The following is a 16,840-nucleotide window of genomic DNA, read 5'->3' on the forward strand; positions in this document are numbered from 1 at the left end:
CCCTTCTCCAGCCCTGTAAACCTCAGCTGTTCACCAAAGGCAGCAGACAAAGGTGCCCAGGCTGGGCTCTCTCCACCGCATGACCCGGGTGTACTCCCAGGAACAAGGAAAAGCATGTACAACTGAGAAAGCTCCTTTGTAGGAGCCTTTGAGGGGCTCTGCCTTCCTCTGGTGGGGGAAATGCACAGAAGAAGGTCTTTTAACCACCTTGATGGCACAGCTTGCAACTGCCTCCATCATGCAAGGGTGAGCACTGCCTGCCTGCCTTGCATGCGGCTGCTGTCCCAGGTTGCCAGTAGCAAGACCTGGGCTCCAACACTGCAGCCAGCCAAGACCTGATATGCTTGAGACAGGGAACAGACACACAACCAGGGAGATATCAGGGGCTGATGTCCGAAACCATTTATTGAAATGAAAAGGCTAGAAAGTTCACATGAAACCGAAGCCAGACACACAGGAGGAGGGACGATGCTTTGTCAGGTTTCCTAAAGGGTTGCTATATTTCTGATCTTTTGAACAGCCTCTTTGTCCCATTCCATAGGATGCTACTTTGGGAAGGCAAGAGGTTTTTTTCCTCCACTGGAGTGGCATAAAAATAAATCTGTCAACTCGTGTTATATACATACATATGGGCTGTATTTATTTTCTGTGGGAAAATATCACTCTATCAGTACTTAAAATTAAGTATCATTATACTTATTTTTTTTATCTTACTGAAAACTTTTTTTTTTTTGTACAGTAAATCTGAAACCTCCTTAGGTTAGGCAGCTCTACTACTTATCTGCAATCTTTTTAGGCACAGATGCAAGTTACGGCTTATACACCAGCCTGCTCCTGCTATTTGGGAATGACCCCTGCTGCCCATCCAGGTACTTCAGACCCCATCACCCAGGAGAAAAACTGCTTATCAGCCAACCTGGGCACATCACATATAGCAAAACCCAGGGTGTTCCTTACAGGAGCTTTAATCTGTATCCTAACAAATGGGAACACCCGGGACACAGGGAAACCTGGGGTGAGGAAGGACCAGTGCAACACAAGAACAGAAGTCAGGGTTCACTTTCTTTATAAAACAGGCAATACCCATACAACATGGTCACAGCCACAGGTGCCTGGCTGGGATGGCAGGAAATCTAATACCAGAGGTGAAAACTTTTCCTGTCTTTTTTTTTGGACACACGAGTCTTGCATCTGTGTTGGATCATGCATGTAATTGCAAAGCTTTGGTGAAGCTGGAGGACGATATCCATCAGAAACCCGCTTGTCCTTTGGGGCAAGGGCTGCCTTGCCCAGACATTGTCAGGGACTACTGAACCGTGGGAGCCAAGTGACAGCCATGGAAACAGCCTGGGTTTCCAGAAGCCTGGCAAAACATACCAAAAAATGCACTCAGTTAACAGCAGAACTGCAAAGACTAGCATGATGGAGAACTCGCTCCCTGGCTTCATGGCAAAGTGTGGGATTTGCCACACAAACATCACACCTTCAACACAGCAGCCTGGCTAGTAATAGAGAGCAATCCTTTTTTTGTTTCCAGAGCAGCAGTTAGTCTCCGAATGCCATTTAAAGACAGCAGCAACCATAAAAGGCCCAAACTTTTCAAAATTGACTCTCAGTAAGATGTGCAGGCAGGATGGGCAGACGCTCACCCCACTAGGGAAACAAGAGCAAGGAGGTCGGGTGGGTAGGATGAGAGACAGCAAGTGACAAATGTGCTCTGAGATCCTCCAGCTGACCAAGAGCCACACAACTCTTGAACACCATGAGATAAAGACGAGGCTGCACGTGCCGGCTGACCCACATCACAGCCCAGCTTCTTCCTGTGCCCTGGGGAAATCTGCCCTCCAGCTCTCCTGCCTGCTACTGCCCTACCCAGGCCAGGGACACCGCCATGGGACCAGCACATGGAGCCTCGGCAGGGGCAGGACTGTGGGAAGTTGATAAAAAAAAAAAAAAAAAAAGAAAAAAAAAAACCCAGCTGAGCCAAAGCAACCAACATCAAGGGCAATGGCAGGACATGTGTGGCAGGGGAAAGGTTTGTTATCTGCAACTTGAAGGAAGCTCCTTCCCCTGGGAATAGTCCTGCTTTGTCCATTCCAGTCTTTCTCTCCTAGAGACAGAAGTCACCGCTGGAGGCATGAGGGTGTTCTGGCAGTGCTTCTGCCCGGGGGTGCAGCTGGCAGGGGGGAGTCAGGCTCCCCCCCAGCACCGGGTGGTCTCCAGAAAGTCCCATGGGAGAGCTGGGCAAAACACAGCTGCTTTCAGGCTAGAAGAAAAAAGAGAAAACTGTGTTGAGGCATTTTGCAATGTTTTACTAGTACTGGTCGGGCTGATGCCCAGTGGAGGCTGGCAGGAGGGGGAGCAGGTCTGCTCCTGCCCTACCACCCCCGGTGGTACAGGGGGTTAGCAGTGACCCCACCCACATCCACACACCCTCCCCCAGGTCCCCTCTTGGAAATGCCAACCCGTCACTTCATTGACAAGAGGCTGAAAGCACATAGAGGGCAAGTGCATCCAACCTCTTCAGCTGGCACTAATTTTCAACTACTGACCTGCTATTTGACTTTTGCAAAGCCTGACCAGGTAATCACAGCCCTGCAGCTCACTCATGAAACCCATCTGTAAATCACAGGCACCTGGACTGCATCTGAAGCAAGCACCTGGGTCTTGCACCCTTGTCACACTCCTCCTGGAAAGCCAAAAACATGCCAGCCACAAGAGGTGGCCACCAAGCTCAAGAGATGTGTCAGGGCTGTTCTTCACTGGTCCTACAAGCTCCCAAACCCCTAGGCCGGACTAGAATCAAGCTCTTCAACACAGCTAGAAGGTGCCTGGTGTATCAAGTTGGAGGAGATGGAGAATGGGAGGACCGAGGTGCAGGGTATGGCCTTCAGGAAGAAGCAGAAGATGCTTTATCAGCATCTGATGGCCCCAGAGGTTAACACAGAGATCCCTGTGAGACAGCAGGGCACCCTTCCAGTAGCAGATGTCATCTGGCACCGAGGAACAAGCTGCCCTGTGGACAGTAATTGCCAGGGCAGGGCTGGGTAAGCAGGGAGGCAGGACAGACCCACCCTAGACATCTCACCCTGCCTGGTGGAGCCGTGGGCTGGGGAAGCATCACTGCAGAGATAGGCTCCTCCAGGACCTAGACCAGCTCTCCATGCTACCAGCCCCAGCCCAGAAAGTCGATGGTCCTTACAGACATGCATGGCATCTGCATCAGGGAGAGGGGAAAGGGCCAGGCAGCTTTCACTCCCTACGACCTCCCCAAGCAGCCCCAGTTTGGGGTGTTGGCCCCAATCCCAGGGGAGTCAGTTGCGAGGAGAGCCCTGACACTCAGACACTCAGATTCAATGCTGCAGACCTCACCTTGTGATGCTGGAGGGCTAGCAGCAGCCGGATGGGCTCTCAATAGGGGTTGTGCACAGGCTAGGGGACACTTCCATAAAGGAAAGACCTTATGGTACAGAAGATCTTCATCTCGCACGTGCTTTCTACCACGCATCAAAGCTTACCAGTGCATGGTTGGAATTACTCACTGTACAGAAATGGCAATTAAACAAACCATATGGAAATCAGACCCAGAGACAGCCACCTTCTAAAGGGAGGAACACACATTCTGTTCTTTTGCTCTTCAACCCTTGGGGCAAAGAAAAGCTCCTCAAGTCTTCCTTTCTGGCCATGCACCAGCTAGAGCAAATCGATACCTGTCTACCAACCAGACAGTGTGTGCCTCCCTGTGCTGAGACCCCCAGGAAATACCAGCACAGAAAATACTGAGCATGAGAGCGGAGAAAGGCCCTTACCCTGTGCCTGCTCTCCTGGCTCAGTGCAGAGGTGTACGTCCCATAGGGAGTATCCAGCGGGCTGCCAGTGCTCCCAAAGCACCCTGCAGCCAAGCTTGGAAAAGGGTGCTGGGGCATGGAGGGAACAGGGCTCAGCTGCTTCTCAGGAATAAGCTGGTATGAGGAGGGGTTGAAAAAACTGGGGTATGGAGCCATCTCTTCCTGGGACCCCCCACTGCCCACAGTTTCCAAGCTGCAAAATCCTTTCAGGTTAAAGTGTACCGTTGGTGTGCCGGGCCCTGGACCCAAGCAGCCCTGGTGCTGGGAGATCAAGTCTTGGCTGATGCTGTAAAAACCAGGCTGAGCTGGGGACCCCAGGAGTGGGGAAACATAGTCCTGCCATGGGCTGGAGCTGCTGCTGGGAAGGACGTGTGGAGCAGAGTCAGGGCTGTGGCCACACAACCCATTCACCAGCAAGTGACGGTGTTTCGGCTGGCTGGGTGGTCCCACACAGCCCTGGCATTGGCTGGGCAGGGAGAAGGACAGGTGGGCATCCTCCTGGGTGGGATGCATGGCTGGGAAGTCACCCTCCAGCTGCCGAGCCCTGGGTGGCACCTGTGGGCAGGGGGCTCCTGGGGGTAAGCTAGGCGCCTTGTCCCATGGGGTGCCCCGCGCTGGCTGGACGAAGCGGAGCAGGCCCTCCTCCCCAGCTGGCCTCCACTGCGAGCCATCGGACAGCTCTTCCTCCTTGGCTGGCTCCGGCAGTAGCAGAGTTGGCTGCCCCGGCACAGCATGGAGGGGCTGTTCCCACAGCGGAGCAGGGAGCTGGCCCGGGGCAATGCTGGGCTGCACCACGTGCTGGGGCAGGTACTGCGAGTCCTCATAATCTGTGTGGTCCTGGCACATAGTGGTGTCTCCACATGGGCTCAGGGATGTACCTGGCAGGGGACAGACCTGTTGTCCTCCCTCGTGCTTGTTCACCAGAGTGGTGTGGATGTAGGAGAGAATCTTGTTGCTGGTGAGGCAGTTATTCAGGAACTGGTTGTGGTCAGGGTCCATATTGACCATCACCATTTTCTCATCCAGCAGCAGGAGCTCCAGGTCCTCAGCGTTCAACCCCAGGCCCTCCAGCGCACTGAAGAGCTCATTGTTGGAACAGCTCTCATCACTCTTAATTGAGAGTGAGTCCAGGGTGGCCAAGAGAGGATCCTCCTGCTGCAAATCCACCAGCTCCTCTTTGAGCTGGTCCCCCCTTGAAGAAACAGGAGCAGCGCCCATACTCCAGGCATCTCTTCCTGCATCCAGCAAGGACACATCTTTGAGTTGGTCCACAAAACTGCTGCTGATGGAGTGGTTAGGTGCAGGAGCTGGATGGGAGGCATACACCGCCTTGTCCTGTCGCATCACGGCACCCAGCAGAGAACTTGGGTCAATACCATTCTTCTGGGATCGCACTCCATGGCTGTGGGAGATCTTCTTGGACTTGCTGGTTTTCCCTTTGCTCTGGAAAGGGTCAGGGAAGCCCGGGAGAGGGTAAGCGCTTTGGTATAAGAGCGCCTCTCCTGTAGCAAAGGTAAAGGGAAGATGCATGGACCGTTTCCGAAGGTGCTCTCCTCCTTCTTCATCTCTGCAGGGCAGAAAGAGGAGACTGCAGCTTGCATGTGCACAAACACACCCTGCAAAATGCTTCTGCAATGGATAATTGTGATTCCTGCAAGCCAAAGCCCCTTTGCTATGATCAGCATGCATGTACCAAGCAGAACCACACACATACACATATATGTATGCATTTACATACAAATACACACACACACAGATTTTTATATATACACACACATAAAAACACACATCTTCAGCATAACCAAGAGGATGCTTAAAGTGCAAAGGGTAACAGAGCTCTGCCAGACAGAAGTCACACCTTTGCTCTGCTCATCTATGCTGCAGCCACCCCTTAGGACAGGGATGTCTGGCTGCTGCCATATGCCAGCCACATCTGAGGTCCTTGCTGTTCCTGCACCCACATGTCCCTACAGCTGCTGGAGAGTGGCCACCAGTCTCCCCAGGGTAAGTCTGGACCAGTGCCCAGGACACCGGAGCGGGGATGTGAGGTGCAGGGCACTGCTCAGCATGCTCCCATACTTGCAGGGTGGCCTTGCAGGGGGGAATGTGGCTGAACAGCATCAAAGCACAGTATCCTATGGTTGCTCCTTTAAAAGGCACAAGAAGCAATGACGAATCAAACATCCTACCCTGCTCAGGGCATCCCAGAGCCCACATGGATGGAAAAAGCCAGCCTGTCCCCATCCCAGCCTGGGCTGTACCCAGATGGCACTTACACAAGGGGTCTCTGTGTGACAATGATGTACTCGGGCTTGCCGTTCTTGTAGACGAGCCGCGCATTGGCCTGCACCCACTTCCAGCGATTCTCCTTCGTCAGCAAGCGGAAGACCGTCAGGCCGCTCTCACCCGTCTTCATCACTGCCGGAAGGAATCACACATGCTGAGGGCTGTCAGCACATCACCAGAGGCAGGGCTGCCTCCAGTGATGCTGCTGTTTCCAGCTGGGATAAGCAGGTGGAGTCACAGCAGTAGCATGGCTGGCACACGCAGGGGACACCATCCCAGCTAAATACCCCTCACTCCACCCCAAGCTCCCTGCAGTGACAAAAGCATCACAGCAAAGCATAAAGCAAAGCATCCTATGGGAAAGAGCTGCCAGGCTTGACATGGCAGCCAACGGAGCTGCCCATAGTCCCAGCCCACTCATCAGCCTCAGAGGTGGGCACAAGTGACCAGAGAAGGGACTCTTACTCCTGACGTGGTTCTCGGCACAGTACAGCATGTCGGCAGCGTGGACGAACTGGTAGCCAGTGCCACACATCCGCAGCTCTGCCTCGGTGTAGCCCAAAACGATCTTCCCCCTGTGGGAGACCGAGAATGCACCCAGCTCAGAGGCAGAGCCGGGGTGGGACATCACCCAGGCAGAGTACGGAAAGGCACGCTGGAAGTTCGCAGCGTCACCCCTCAAATCAGCTCTGCTGCTTACTTGGCATCGCACGCCAAGGGGGTGAAGTCCAGCTTGTGCTTCGTCCTGAAGATCATGTTCTTGGTTCGGAGCTGCAGGATGGACGGGGGCTGCAAGGGGGTGGAGATAGCGAAGAGAGCCAGCTGGGGTGGCAGTGCAGACCCATCTTCAGACCTTTTGTTCTGCCCATGAAGGAATTTAAGCCTGCCTTGAAGGTTTAAAGCCTGGGAAGAGAAGAAAAGTTCAGTGTCACACAAAAAATTGGATGGAGAGAGAAGAGAGGGAGGAGAGCTGCACAAAAAGCAAGCCATCTCGCTGCGGACTCGATGCAAGCAATTCCTCATGACTTGACCCTTGCGACTCCAGTGCTCCCCACTAAAATAAGACAGAGGATCAAAGGGATGCTACACTGAGCTCCCTGCAGCAGCAGCTCACTGCTTTCTCCCCCTGCAGCCACTCAGTGCCGTCCCAGGGCTCAGACACACAGCGGCTGCAGGACCGAGCACATGCTGCAGTTGCATCAGAGCATCGCATAATGCGCGAGCTGCTTTGCATTTTAACTGAGCTATATCATAGGCCCATCGGGGATCATAGTATTTCTTCTAAACAAGGGGCAATCAGGAGTCTTTGTGTTGAGTTTCCAGACTAAAGTGGGATGAGAGGGAGAAACAGGATTGTTACACCTGTGATTATGAAGAACCCCATTAACTTGTAGCAGAGAGGAGGAGGGATGAAAGCGACCTACTTGGTCTTAAGACATGCCTTTAACACAAAATCCTAGCAGAACATGTGGAGGAAAAGCACTTTTGTTCAAGATCCAGCATCTCCGAGAGGAGAGGAACAAAACCCACACAGAGAGGTTGTAGGTACAGACCAAACCTATGAAAAACAGCAGAAATATCTCCTTGTTGAGACAAGCAAGCGCTGCACATGGCAGAAAGGAGCGCTGGGTCTTTCAAGGCCAACTTTTATGCTTCAGCAGTGGCACGAACCCCTCGGGGTGAGCCTGCACCCCTCCTGCTCTGGAGGTCACAGCGTGGGTCTGTACTCACCAGGAAGCCGGAGGAATTATCCAGGAGGCAGCGAAAACGGCACACAAAGCTCCTTTCCAGAAAGGAGGAGTTTTCTGGGGGCAGCTGATCCGGCTTGTAGGCGACAGCAGAAGAGCTGAGACTCTTCCCCACTGTGGGAGAGAGCAACTAAGAGAGGAGCAAGCAAAGATCCCCCCCAGCAAGGGTTGGAGGTCCCTAGAAAAGGCTGGAGGTCCCCAGCATCAGGCACTGCAGCAGTTTGCAGAGTACAGCAACAGAAACTTGGGGAAAGCCACAATGTTTGGATGAAGCCATGGCTTGAGCCACAAGGACGCAAGCCCCATGCATGCAGTGGCAGGGAGCTGGGCTCCCCGGCGTAAGTGGGGAGCTACACATCTCATACCAACCAGTAGGCCTGGCTCCCAGCCTGCGTTTACCTTCTGGAGAAGGCTCCCCCTCTGGAGCGTGGGGTGGGTTGAGGGCCCAGTGGAGGTTGCGTCTGAATTCCTGCTGGTCCTCAGTGTGGATCAGCTCAAAGACACTCTGGTGCATGACATCTGTCTAGAGGAAAAAAGCAATGCGTGAGCTCTGCAGCCTGTCCCCAGGCGCCAGTTTTCACGTCCCACCTGGAAACAGCCTGTCACAGCCCGAACTGGCCATATCTTAGCCAATTTCCCTGGTGCTCAACTAGGTCCCTGGCTGAATGAGGTTGGACACCTTCCACCAGAGCTGATGCTGGTGGGAACAGACAGCACATCTGGCTCTAAGGACCCCTTGCCCATGTTGGGCCAGGCCTGCCCCCCATCCTAAAAAGCCACTAGCATCAGCAATACAGCTCCCCTTCTGACACGCTCGTCCCTGTAGCACGGTGTCCTTCAAAATCCTAGTGCTGACTTATGGGATGAGATGAAAACATGGGTTTGGGAACAAAACAGCAGCAAAGCCACCCCATTCCTACACTGTTCCCAAGAGAACAAGGCATCTGCTCCAGGACTTGCTCCCTCTGCCCAGGTGGACAATCCTCATCTACCCCAGATTTTGGGGAAAGCCACCTGTGTGGGGGCAACACCAAATCACAGTAACTAAAGGACTGTAGGTAAGTCCCACTTCTCTGTAAATCTGACCTAGTACCTCCCAGGTTACCTGGGTGCCCAGATAACCACAAAGCACCGCAGCCTTATGGGATTTACCAGGAGTCACCCAGAGGAGCGAGTGCCCAAAGGCAGGGAACCCCAGACATCTCACCATGGCATTACACAACAGGGCCTTGAACTTCATAGCCTGTCAATGTGGCTGGTGGAAAGCATCTGTGGGGTAGTAAAGTTGCTTTGACACCTCCCAATGACCATGTCTGGCAACATGAGGTCCAAATTCACAAGACCAAGGAAAAGCCCCATGTAGCCCCCCAAGACCTTGTGATCCCTGCAGAGCTTCCTCCCTGCAGGGAACTTGGGGCTATTCACCACCAAGGAAAAATCCACTCTGCAAACCCACCACAGTGAGACAGAGGTGTTCCACCAACCTGGTGAAATCCAAGATAGTCCTGAATTGTATGCGAGGAGTAAAATATCAGTCCTTCCGATGTCACCACCAGCACAAAGCCATTGAGTGCCTAGGGGAGAGGGGAGATAAGCAGGTACACGCCACACTCACATCACCCTTTTCTAGCAGGACGGTGAGTTCCATTCTGCTTGGACACTAGTCACCCAAGTCCTGGCTGGTCCCAGCTAGCAGGCAGCTGAGCCGCTCCCCCACCAAGAGAAAGGTGTAGGGCAGGAGACAAAGCACAGGAAGCCCTGGAAGGAAAGAAAACCCTTTCCAATGGCATTTCACTGTCATAACACTGGGTACTGCCCTGGCTCTCACCAAATCCTCCAGTGCACTGTTCAAGCAGCTTCTTGGTTTCATACCCTTTCTGCAGGACAGGAACAGCACCAGAGACCTCCATCCTTGCAATTGCCTCTATGCACGTACCTTGCCATGGTGCCAGAGAACATGCACCTAAAAAAACAGGTTTTCACAGACCTGAATTTGCTTTACCTATCAGAGGTCAAGGCCTGCAGCTCATTCTCAGATTTTCCTCCACTCTGCCTTGCTTGAGTAAACCTCACCAACTGAAGGCTGGCTGGAGGAAAATGGGGATCAATATCAGCACAGCTGTGCTCACCGAGAAAAGAGACGGTACCTTCTGCTGGGTTTCTCTGAGGTCATGTAGCTCTTCCATACAGCTGCCCAAGCATATTCTAATCCAAACTGATGGAAAACTTTGCTTCCATCCTGGAAGCGTTCACTCAGACTCAGACTTGGACATTTATACTCATCCTATGTGAAGAGCAAATAAAAATCTCAGAACTCTTTGCAGAACGAAACCAGACACCATCAGGAACCGGTCCATTCTGATATTCTGGCGGAAGCAAGCCTTTCTGACAACCTCGAATCAGAACAGCATTTCATGTCGGCTGCATTTAATGTTGACCCGCATCTACCTGGGTGGCTCCGCTCATGCAGTTCCCATCATCCCCACAGCCCAGGAGGGTCTTGGCAGCCATGCATGGCTTAGGATGGCATGAGGCTGGAAAGGCTGGGGGATGTTCAATGGAGAGCAAACCCACTGCAGATCACTGTGTGCTGCCAGCCTTAGCTGGGCATTCCCTGCTGCTGCCTGGCCCATGTAGATGGGGATACTCCTGTTGGTTTGGGAGAAACCTCCCCAGCTCCTGGCCTTGTTTGCATCCCTCCTGTCCTCCCCAGGTGCCAGAGGAGAGGCCTGGAGAAGGATCGTCGCCACATTAGCCACAAGACGTTCCCAGCCACGCTCCTCTTCCTCTGGAGCTCACTCTGTGTGTGGTGTACAGATTTACACAATGCTAACAGCCCGTCCTGGAGCACGTGCTCGTTCATGCATGCCCTCCATCCAAACAGGCTGAATGCTGTGCTCTGTTTTCACAAAATAAATACTCAAGCTGCTTCACCCATGCAGGTTTGAAGCACTAAGCTCTCCCCACAGAAAATAGCAAATGCAGCCATCAATCTGAAGTTTCCGATGCATTTTTAATGTTACACAACTTACATATTTTACAGTTCACTGGCCCTTCCATCCTCTCCTTGAGCTCCAGGACTGCAAAGTCAACGTCCAAGGGAGCATTGCATTCCCCAGCAGGAATGGGCTGAGCTGCTCAGAGCCTCTGTCTTCCTCAAGAGGGGCTCATTCCCACCAGCCTAACAAATTTGGAAAGTAATTTGGGTGTTTTCTCTGAGCCAGCAGCCCCAGGGCTGGCAGGACAGGACACAGGAGAAGGGACCAGGGTGCTGGCTGATAGTGTCCTTTGCACCTGGAGGTCCGTGAAGATTAGAAGTTGCAGAGGAGCTTTCCTACCAGTTTGCAAGTGCAGCTGCTGTCCCAGGAGCCCTGGCTTTTCATCCCTGCTCTCTGGCACCCGGCAGGAGCTGATACACGAAAGAACATTGCTAACACAGGCACTGCCAGGATCCAGGGAAGCACCCCTAAGTGCTTGCAGGCATGCAAGCACTGCACCAACCTTTGCCAACCAAGGGGAGCAAGCCTCGGTGGCACAGACCCCAGTGCTTTGAAGACCTTGTCATCACCTTGCCAGGGCTGGGGCAGGCCCACAGGAGTCTCCCTGTATTGGTTTTGTGTGGCAAGGTTTTGGTAGTGGGGGGGGTTACAGGGGTGGCTTCTGTAAGAAGCTGCTGGAAGCTTCCCCTGTGTTCGACAGAGCCCATACCAGCCGGCTCTAAGACGGACCTGCCGCCGGCCAAGGCTGAGCCAATCAGCGATAGTGGTAACGCCTCTGTGATAACATTTTTAAGAAGGAAAAAAAATTTGGGACAGAGGGAAACGGCAGCCGGAGAGAGGAGTGAGAACATGTAAGAGAAACAACCCTGCGGACACCAAGGTCAGTGAAGAAGGAGGGGGAGGAGATGCTCCAGGCGCCGGAGCAGAGATTCCCCTGCGGCCCGTGGTGAAGACCATGGTGAGGCAGGCTGTCCCCCTGCAGTCCATGGAGGTCCACGGTTGTCCTGGTTTCAGCTGGCTGGGGTTAAACCATGACAACGGTGGAGCAGATATCCACCTGCAGCCCGTGGAGGACCCCACGCCGGAGCAGGTGGGTGCCCAAAGGAGGCTGTGACCCCATGGGAACCCCGCGCTGGAGCAGGCTCCTGGCAGGACCTGAGGATCTGTGGAGAGAGGAGCCCATGGAGCAGGTTTTCTGGCAGGACTTGTGACCCTGTGGGGGACCCACACTGGAGCAGTGTGCTCCTGAAGGACTGCATGCCGTGGAAAGGACCCATGCTGGAGCAGTTCATGAAGAACTGCAGCCCATGGGAAGGACCCACGTTGGAGAAGTTCGTGGAGGACTGTCTCCTGTGGGAGGGACCCCATGCTGGAGCAGGGGAAGAGTGTGATGAGTCCTCCCCCTGAGGAGGATGAAGCAGCAGAAAATAACGTGTGATGAACTGACTGTATACCCCATTCCCTGTCCCCCTGTGCCACTGCGGGGGGGTTGGTAGAGAATCCGGGAGTGAAGTTGTGCCCGGGAAGAAGGGAGGGGTGGAGGGAAGGTGTTCTGAGATTTGGTTTTATTTCTCATTACCCTACTCTGGTTGATTTGTAATAAAGTGAGTTAATTTTCCCCAAACTGAGTCTGTTTTGCCCGTGACGGTAATTGGTGAGTGATCTCTCCTATCCTTATCTCGACCCACAAGCTCTTTGTTATATTTTCTCTCCCCTGTCCAGCTGAGAAGGAGGGGGAGTGATAGAACGGCTCTGGTGGGCACATGGCGTCCAGCCAGGGTTAACCCATCACACTCCCCTTGACCCCGAGTGGTAGGCAACACTCTGTGACTCAGTTTCCCCAGCTCCGACATGATCCTGATAGACTTCCAGTCAACACCTTCAAGCCCATGGTGCTGCCTAAGAGCAAAAAGGCCATGAAAACCCAAGAAAATCTCCAGTTTGGCTCCCCAGAAGCCGAACAGCTTTCACTGCCGTGACAGAACCACCTGGCCACCCCTCCCTGGGGGCAACAGGACGCTGCTGCCAGCTCGAAGCAGGAGCCTTCTAGAAGGCAGGGGTTCTCCTGCAGCATGCACCCCAGAAGCCCTATGGCTGTCCAGAGCCAAAACCATCTTGTACCACTAACCTGAGGCAGGGAAGCCACAGTAGCCAGCCCTGGCCTGCTTCCCCCGCTTCGTAATGTATAGACATCAGGATTAATTAGGGTCTAGCGTGTAGTCTCAGCCAAGTCCAGCTATTGTTGCTGCCAACTCCTGTTTCATTGTCCAGGTCGGTGTTTCTCCCCCCTCTCCTTCCCTTTATTCTGGGCACAAACACTCTCTCTATTTACTGGGGTTGATCTCAGTGTGTGGGAATCTGCTGCAGAGGTTAATTAGTGCTGCCAAATGCACTTTAACCCTTTGAGGAGCTTCGGAGGCATTGCTCTGCCGCAGCGGGAGCAAGCAACATCTTGCAGCACTCTGTCCTTCCCCAACTGCACTGACCAGCAGGCAGATTTAATACCCTGCAGCCAGCAATGTGTACTTGCAGCACTGTGCACCTGGGCAGAGGTGGTCCACGCAGTTCTCAGCCTTGCTAAGGCCTTGGCCCCTTTAGAGGGATTTTCTTGCTTAACTTCAGTTTAAGATACCTTCCTCTGCTGAGATTGCTGCTTTTCCTTGGTGGAAAAGGACAGACCAAAAAAAGTAAGGCTGGAAAATTAGAGGAGGAGAAGGGAAGAATCGGGGTGAACCAAGAGATAAGACAAAGGAAGTTTGGACATCAAAGGTGACAGATCAGGTGGAAGTAGTTTTATAAACATGTAGGAGCATTTTCTTGGGGCACAGAGGCAAGTTCTGAGCCCCTGCCACGTCCAGCATCATACAGAGGGACACCTGGGAGAGCCAAATCTAAACCCAGAGCTTTTAACACCCAGCTTTGTACCTCTAAAAGGGTGGAATCAAACTCTGGGAGGAGCTGATGAGCAGGACATCAATCCCCAGCAAGCCCTGCTGAGCACGGTTTTGTTACATGCACACTAGAAAAGCCTCAGGGTTTTGGTTATTAACCAGCCTGGCTTTAGCATTTCTCTCACTAGACACTGAGATCCTGGCTCCCCAACTCTCAAGTAAGACAGTAATTATACTTACTGCTGAGCGAGCTTTTGGATAGGAGCTGGGGCTGACCAGCATGCTCACCCTGCTCTGGATGACAGCCAGGCAGGGCACAGCGCTGCAGCCTGTGCCCGGGTGCCAGGCAGGGAGGGAAGGGGAGACCTGCGTCCTCACAGGACCTCACGCTGCTGGAGCCTGACCTCTTCCTATTCACTGTGCACAGTTTGTAGACAGAAGGTCACCTCCTGGCGTCTCTGAATAAACCATGGAAGCAGCAGGCTCAGCCCAACCATGCCGCAGCATCACCAGCGTTGCCTCCAGCATCACCAAAGGAGCCAACTATATGCCTCTCACAGAGCTCCCAGGATAAATCCACGTACCCTGTGTATATGGGCTGAGCGTATGGCCCATCAGCACCTATCTATGTACTCAGTGTCATGCATCACTGCCTGAAAATCAGGGAAGACTTCCACAACATTTTCTTCCCTGTTTTCACCAGTGTTTGGACACCATACCTGAGTTGGGACCAGTGTGCCTATGCTGAAAACCACACTCAAAACATCTTGCTCTGCTTGGCTTCTGTGTTACACCTATGGCCCATTTACACATGAGGGCAGAGAAGCAGAAGAGCTGAATCTCTGTGCTCAGAAATTCAGCCCTGCTTCCACCAAGATGGAGGGTTTCTTACACACAGACAATTTACAGATGGCAATTTTCTCCAGGAAGGATGGGAAAAGGAGGGAAGAAGCAACATAGTTTCTGCCCCAGAGACCTGAAGAGGTCTTAAACCTCTGCTCAGTCAGAAGCACCATGAGCTACACCACGTGAAATCACTGCTTCACCAAAACATCCCACAATCAAGAACAAAATAGCCTGCTCTTTGGGTAAAATTCAAAGGAGCTGGAAAGGGGACAAGACAAAAATCCTTTGAAGGCATCTGCCAGGGAGAGGTGTCCAGCAAGGAGCACTAACCTGCAGAAGCAGCTCACCCTCTGGTACTGCTGCCGAGTCCAGAGCTGGTCCATTGTCACAGTCTTCGTCCCTCTCCGCTTCTTTGGCACCATGATTCTTTAGAGCAACTGCACAAAGCAAAGGGAAGGGACTGTTGTGTGCTGCAGTAACGCATACAAGCCACCGCCACGAACGTCCAAAATGTGGACCTGGTTGCAAAGGTAGACAATGCTGTGCCAGGGGAAGCTGTGATGTAGTCAGCTCTTTCCTCCCCCCCCTCAAAAGAGTTGATTTTAAAAGGACATTTCCCCCCCACCCAATACCCTCAACTTCCCCCCGCCCCATCCTTTAACGACCTACAAGTAAAGAACAGTTAAAGCCAGGGATCATTAAAGCAGATAGGCATCAGCAGAACACCTATGAGGTCCTGTGTTTACCAGCGGTTACCTGCAACCAGTAGCACAAAAGAACGTGTTTAGTGAGCTCACCAGCTGGAAATCTGTCTTTTCATTTAGCAATAGAAACCACGGAGGTCGCCAGTCCCAATCTGGACACAGAGTCAATGCCTCACACCACTGCTTGCAAACAGCAAGGGCTAGGCCTTGGTGCCACACCACGCACACCACACTGGCTCTGGGGGCATGGCAGCAGCTCTGCTCTTGCTGGGGAAGTCACTGCACCCAACATTTCTTTGTGATGCTGAACTAGAACGGATCAGCTCATGCATGCCCTGACTTTGCAAAGGACAGCGGACCAACAGCAGCAAAAGTCTGCTCTACTCAAAAGGCATTGCAGCAAACCCCACTCTTCCAGGATAAGGAACATGCCATTTTGAAGGGTACAATCCAGATAGCCCAGTCAATGATGTCTCGTTACAGTTCAGCAACATAGCGGGTTTATTCAATCAAATTAAGGCAAGCCACAGCTCACAGTGGGAGAAAAACAACATGGAAAAACACACACAGGAATACAAACACAGACACCCGAGATCACAGGCAAACTAATAGCGATCGATGCACAATAAATACAGATGAGGAAATTTGTCGCTCAGTTTAACTAAAAGATGTGTCTGTAAATTTTGTACTATACTCCCCAAGAGAACAAATCCTGGGGGTAATTTAGGGTGGATAATATTTAAAGAGTAAGATGACAACAAGCCTGTGCACGGCAGGCCTGTCCAAGAGACAGTGGAGATTGCAGCAAAGCCAGGAAGCTTCTTGCAAGCACCGTGAGGACAAAGGAGGGCATTTGGCTGCTGGTACACCCGCTGCTCCCACCGGTACCTGGGAGGAAAGGTGCAAGGCACCAGCAGTAGCTACCACTGCAGCCTGCCTGGTGCACTCCCTTGCTCCTGCTCAGAGAGAGCAAAAGCTCTTTTGAATTTGCCTTTCCCAGCTCCTGTGCTACATGTGCCAAGGAGCTGCCACGCTTAGATGCAACAAGAGCATCAAGTGGACCCTGGAAGTAATTCAACACCCCATAAAGCTGTCAGCGGGAGCAAAGACGCGAGCCGAGACAGAGCAGCAAGTCAGAAGGCACAAGGCACCAGCCACCAGCACGTAAATGAAACCAGGCTCTGTAATGCTCAGCCCTGTGATTTGCCAAAGCAGCTGCTGAAACTTAGCTCCTCCATCCACGTGGAGCAGATCCTGAAGGACCTCAGCGCCTACATTGCAGAAGCTTGCGGGTGAGCAGCTTCCCAGCTGCTGCGAAAGGTGGATGCTCCAGATGCATCTCTGAGCCTCCCAGGACCACGAGGTCTGAAGCTGAACCCAGCAGCACCCGTGTTCACAGGGCAGCCACAAGCAGAGGGACTGGTTCAGTCTCAAATGTGCAGTCCCCCCATCTATCAGCATTTCTTTGCTGGGAAGGCAAGCACATAAGCAAAGGCCCCCGCCTTCCACTGCCAGGGC

At 52.9% G+C, this 16,840-nt stretch overlaps 1 protein-coding gene across 4 annotated transcripts in view; it reads right to left on the reverse strand.

The window, feature by feature from the left end:
• Positions 1-379: 379 nt before the first annotated feature.
• The window catches only part of LOC128144333 (aryl hydrocarbon receptor-like), a 29,293-nt gene continuing 12,832 nt past the window's right edge, over positions 380-16,840 (reverse strand). For 3 of the 4 annotated variants that reach the window (XM_052793016.1, XM_052793017.1, XM_052793018.1), the window contains 9 exons: positions 14,949-15,055; positions 9,367-9,456; positions 8,282-8,405; positions 7,866-7,996; positions 6,835-7,037; positions 6,600-6,709; positions 6,125-6,266; positions 3,810-5,415; positions 380-2,266 (listed from right to left, as the gene is read on the reverse strand). In XM_052793016.1, the coding sequence (XP_052648976.1) occupies positions 2,111-2,266; positions 3,810-5,415; positions 6,125-6,266; positions 6,600-6,709; positions 6,835-7,037; positions 7,866-7,996; positions 8,282-8,405; positions 9,367-9,456; positions 14,949-15,055 (2,669 nt within the window). In that variant the 3' untranslated portion in view covers positions 380-2,110. Of the gene's footprint in view, positions 2,267-3,809; positions 5,416-6,124; positions 6,267-6,599; positions 6,710-6,834; positions 7,038-7,865; positions 7,997-8,281; positions 8,406-9,366; positions 9,457-14,948; positions 15,056-16,840 lie in introns of those variants that run through there. The other variant, XM_052793019.1, reaches the window with a different exon arrangement.

This window comes from Harpia harpyja, chromosome 7, assembly GCF_026419915.1.
Source record: "Harpia harpyja isolate bHarHar1 chromosome 7, bHarHar1 primary haplotype, whole genome shotgun sequence".
Taxonomy (NCBI): domain Eukaryota; kingdom Metazoa; phylum Chordata; class Aves; order Accipitriformes; family Accipitridae; genus Harpia; species Harpia harpyja.